Source organism: Myotis davidii, unplaced genomic scaffold (genome assembly GCF_000327345.1).
Source record: "Myotis davidii unplaced genomic scaffold, ASM32734v1 scaffold9, whole genome shotgun sequence".
NCBI classification, from domain to species: domain Eukaryota; kingdom Metazoa; phylum Chordata; class Mammalia; order Chiroptera; family Vespertilionidae; genus Myotis; species Myotis davidii.
The window spans coordinates 50,091-55,393 of NW_006299435.1; the positions used below are offsets into that span (position 1 = coordinate 50,091).

The 5,303-nt window shown below is 46.8% G+C and overlaps 1 protein-coding gene across 1 annotated transcript in view; it reads left to right on the top strand.

Annotated features, from left to right (window-relative positions):
* The window catches only part of LOC102754027 (kalirin-like), a 131,497-nt gene that overhangs the window by 29,038 nt on the left and 97,156 nt on the right, over positions 1-5,303 (top strand). The window contains exon 4 of the mRNA XM_006775021.2: positions 296-491. Coding sequence (XP_006775084.1) covers positions 296-491 — 196 coding nt within the window. The remainder of the gene's footprint in view (positions 1-295; positions 492-5,303) is intronic.

Sequence of the window (5,303 nt, forward strand, 5' to 3'; positions counted from 1 at the left end):
CTCCCTCCCTCCAGGGCATTGCTCTTGAACTGGATGGAGTACTAAACACTTTATAAACCATAATTCATCATATAAACGTCTCCTGCCATTCCACTGCTGTTGCTGTAGACATCGCAACACACTTTCAAAGGCATGCATGCATGAGTATGTGGCCATGATGCTTAAATGGAGTCGAAGAGTCAGAGATGCAAAGCTGAGACTGATCTGAGAGTCAGGTTAGTTCATAAGGCTTGGGATCCATGAGCTTAGCAGCCTTTGGACCAGCGAACCTGGACTGATGGTTCTTCCCTCACAGGTGACAGCAGAGCTAGACGCCTGGAATGAGGACTTGCTCCGGCAGATGAACGACTTCAACACGGAGGACCTGACGCTGGCAGAGCAGCGGCTGCAGCGCCACACAGAACGGAAGCTGGCCATGAACAACATGACCTTCGAGGTCATCCAGCAGGGCCAGGATCTGCACCAGTACATCATGGAGGTCCAGGCCTCAGGTAGGCAACCTGTCCCAGCCTTGTTCTCCTGGCGGGGAGGTGATGAAAACAAGAACACCAGCTTGACTCCAAAGTGCACTTCCACACTGTTCATTCATTTCAGTCCTACAGGTATAAGGAACGGATGTTTGCCCCCATTTTAAAGAAGAAGAAAACTGAGCATGAGAGCTAAAATAACCTGTGTGGGGCTGGCCAGTCAGGCTGTAGTAAAGATGGTACTAGGTTGGACCAGGCTCTCCTGGTGCTGTGGAGAGAATGGGGGAAAACCAGTGGTAGAAATTAGCGCAGATTCCAAAAAAAAAATAAAAAAAAAAATGGTGGCCTGGAAAAACAAATGAGGTGGGCTCCAAAAGCAGTCAGCCATCCCTGTAAATCTATTCAAATGTGTAGACATCTGCTATTCCACCCCCTATAACCTCCACACACTCACACTCTCCACCCCCAGGGCTGGCTCCTTGTCTCCAGTCCAGGCCTCTCAGAGTCCTGTGTTTTATGGCTGGTCTGTGATGAGTGTAAGAAGTGCTGATAAAAATTTATGGCAAGGTTGTATAATTTTATAACTCCTCAAAAAAAAACATGGTCGAGTTACCCAGATTTGACTTCTTTTCCTGCTCAGGATTTATTCACTACCCTAGAAATGCATGCAACCTTACTGTTATATCTCCAGACTGGCCTTTGTTGTTAGGACTGGAGGGAACCATCATAGTCACTAGTCCAAGGAGCCTAGAAAAAGAAACCAGTCATGTGAGCACATACCATTGGAGTGCTAGAATCCAGGCCTATACACCCAAACCCACTCATTGCCCTCTTCCCCCTCACCTCTTCACCCTTGTTGGCTCAGGTTTCTTACCTTCTTAGAGGGGGTAGACACAGGCTCAGGCCACCAACTTTTTAAAGCACTATTGGTCTATATCCCTGTTGATCATGAAGAATATTTACAAGCATGGGATTGTTAGGCGGATCTTAACAATCAAACTTGACGTTAGGGTACTGTGTTTCTTTTAATGACTTGAAGGAGTACATACCAGCATTCAAAGGAACTTCACTTCTAACCAGAGGAGAGACACCTAGTAAATTCTACTCGCTTGGGTCAGCATGACATTTCCTTAAATTTTCGTTTGTGTTGTGAACAGGTCTGTTTAGAGGTGTGCAGACTGTGCCTCCTCATACAGCCCCAGGAAGGGGCATTCACACTCTAGTCTATTGCTGACTGTTTTATGACAATGCCCAGGCCCCACACCCGAGCTACTCTGATTTAACAACCTCTGAATGGGCCTTGGGCATCCATCAGCAAAAGCTTCTCAGATGATTCCACTGTGCAGCCAGGGCTGAGACCACTGCTTTTCATGCAGTGGTTAAATCACAACAGATGATATCTATGAAATGAATGCGTCAGGAGACTCCCAAATGTGGCTCCCAGAGCAGCAGCACCTGAGGACTTGTTAGCAATACAAGTTTAGCCATGGCTGGTGGGCTCGGTTGGTCATCATCCCATGCACTGAAAGGTTGCTGGTTCGATTCCGGTCATGCTCAGATTTCAGGCTCCACCCTCACTAGGGGGCATGTAGAAGGCAGCCAATTGATGTTGCACTCTCACTTTGATGTTTCTCTCTCTTCCTCTACCTTCCTCTCTCTCTAAACATCAATAAAAATATATTTTTTAAATGCAAGTTTAAAGGCCCATCCCTTGGACCTATCACATCAGAATCCCTTGAGTTTGTGCCCACCAACCTGTGTTTCAAAGCTTTCTAGATAATTCTGATGTACCACTGCCAATCTAGGTCCTTGCTACTCAAAGCGTGGGTTATGGACCAGCACTGTTGGCATTGTTGAGCGCTGATTAGAAATGCTGAACTCCAGGCCTTATCTCACACTTAGGAATCTGGATCTGCATGTTAAAATCTCCAGTGTGCACATGATAGTTTGTACCTTTTTAAAGGCCTTATCAGGAATGGGGGAAACTGTGATCCTTCCTCTGGACTCAGGGTTTCACCCTATGGCTTGCCCTCATGATGTTCACAATAGCTGGCTGTCCAGCTGAGCCTAGGAAGCGTGAGAGAATGCAGACACAGTGCCTAGGAGAGAGGCGTGGGGAGAGACGCCCTACAGGGACGTTCACTCTTCATCCCTCAGTATTGATTGTCTGGCAGGAGGGAGCTTGTCTGCCTGGAAACCTGTGGCACTTAGGACCAGGGTTCTGGCATGACGTGGGGGAAGCCCACTTCTGTGCCAACAGCCAGGTATCTACGGTAACAGGAAAATCTGCTGGGAGCTAGCAGTCCCTGAAGACTGCTTAAGATGAGCGGGCGGGGGGTAGTTATACTTGGCGGCCACCTTAACCATGAGGGCTGCGTGGGTGAAAACACCCCAGGCAGATGGGCTGCCCACCCCCACAGAATCCTGTTCTGGAAATGAGCTTTGTCAAAAGAGGCTGCATTGGCCTGCTCAGGCCTCTCTGCTGGGACTCGCTGTTCCCCTCCTGCCTCATCTAGCTGCACAGTCTGGCATAGCCCAGGAGGCTTCTCGGGGAATGAATCCAGGGGTTTCAGGGACACTCACTCTGCTGCAGAAAGCCTGGTCCTGCGGACGAGGCAGCTATCTCCTCTCTGACTGGGGGGCAGGAGGGCAGAGTGTAGAACTGGGAGTGGGGAGGGGGAGGTTGGGATGGACCCAGCTGGACCCAGGTGGCTGAAGGCTGCAGGACTTGAGAGACGCAGGACTGAGGCTATAAGGGGCTTGGGCATTATGATGTACATCTAATGAGCTATGTTATGTTACAAAAAGGATAATAAGCAAAATTAATAATTAGGTTGATATTTAGCCCTTCATGCTAAATTAAAGGCTTCTGCTTTGATTTTGTGGGAGTAAATGGAAGGAGAGAGTTTCCATACACTTATTTTCAGGTGTGAAGTTTATAACATTGAGCCAGATTCTACTAAATCCCTCTGGGTGCCAACAACTCTAACCAAAACAAAAGCCTTTGCTTAAATCGACATCAGCCTTAGGAATAGAAGGCAAAGTCAGAACACTCTCCTCACTTGCTCACTGTGCTTTCCTCACATTAGCGGCGTCTATTTGAGCCTCAAGTTGGGAGGTGTTTGCTGGTAAGAGTCAAGGTGGAGGAATATGCTGGCTGAATTCAGGGTCCAGTTCCTCCATCAAAAGTTGGAAATGCCTTTTTTTTTCTCTGTAGACCTCACTTTCTTCTTCTGTCTAGTGTGGCAGGTGGACCTTGATTCCTAAAATTCTCACTTTCCATGCTGCAGCCCCATCATCAGCATTGGTTATGCCACAGGTCTTCTGTCTAAAGCAGTGGTTCTCAACCTTCTGGCCCTTTAAATACAGTTCCTCATGTTTTGACCCAACCGTAACATTATTTTCGTTGGTACTTCATAACCGTAATGTTGCTACTGTTATGAATCGTAATGTAAATTTCTGATATTCAGGATGGTCTTAGGCGACCCCTGTGAAAGGGTCATTCGACCACCAAAGGGGTCACGACCCACAGATTGAGAACCGCTGGTCTAAAGTAACCTGGCCATGCGATTGTTATACTTGACCTTATGAATAACACAGGAGCCATATGCCTGGTGGTTATGTTCCTTTGGTGGTTGAATCACAGCTTCAAGGTCTAAAGTAACCTGGCCATGTGACTGTTATACTTGATCTTACGAATAACACAAGAGCCTGTGGATATGTTCCTTTGGTGGTTGAATCACAGCTTCAAGTTCTCTCCTTATGCAAGGCTTTGAAGTGAAAACATCTCTGGAGTCTGTGGCAGTGATGCCTAAAATTTATTCCCACCACAGTATTTGAAAATAAATACATTTTAAAATAAATTAAGTTGGAGGAGGTGGTGGGGGAATCACTCTTCTCTTTGAGCGTAGAGGTTAAGGTGCAGCAAGGAGAGGGTGCAGCGAGGAGAGGCTTGGCATCCAACCCCCACCCCCTACTCCCTGGGTGTCCTTGAGTATGTGACTCACTCTCTAAGCCTCACTGCTCTCTGGAAAATAACGATCATGAAAATAACAACCCGAGAGAGTCACTGTGAGGATGCAGTGGGATAATTCCTGAGCATGGTAAGGGGTCCCTAGAGCTTGGTGATGATCATGCATTACTCTGGTATTCCAGCACACAGTGTGTTTGGTTAGGGTTACTTGTGTTCCTGTAGCTTCTGCAGCAGCTACAGTGAGGGCAGGACTCTTCCTTCCTTCTCTGTACATTCCCAGCTCTGGCAGAGGGTTGTGTCCTGCCCACAGCAAGTTCTCAGTAATCATATTGGCTGAATCATCAAGATGGAACATCATTGTGGGTGAAACAGATGTAGGTAAAAATAATAGGCCGCAAATAATTTTACTTATGTTGTAAAAAGAAGGAAAGGCCTGTGTTTTTCCAAAATGGAAGCCACTCTGGGGTTGATGGGAATGTGGACCTGGGAGAGCAGGTCTGAGAGGAGGGCAGAAGAGAACCTGATGTAAAACAAGCGTTCTTGAGACTTGGCTGCGTATTTAGAATCCCATGGGGAACTTCTTTAAAATACCAAGGTCTGGGCCCCACCCCTCAGGGATTCTTAATTAGTCTGGAATCGGTCCAGATTTTTAAAAACTTCCCAGGTGATTTCAATGTAGAGCCAAGGTCGTTAATACTGATCTAAAAACCTGATTAAAGGACTGTAATTTCTGAACTGAATGTAATACTGAGGCAGTGATGTGGAAAGAGAACTGGAGGGGGCAGGGGAGAAAAAAGAAAAAAAGGTGTTCTCTATCCAAGGCAGATATATATATATATATATAAAGAACACAGGCAAAGCAC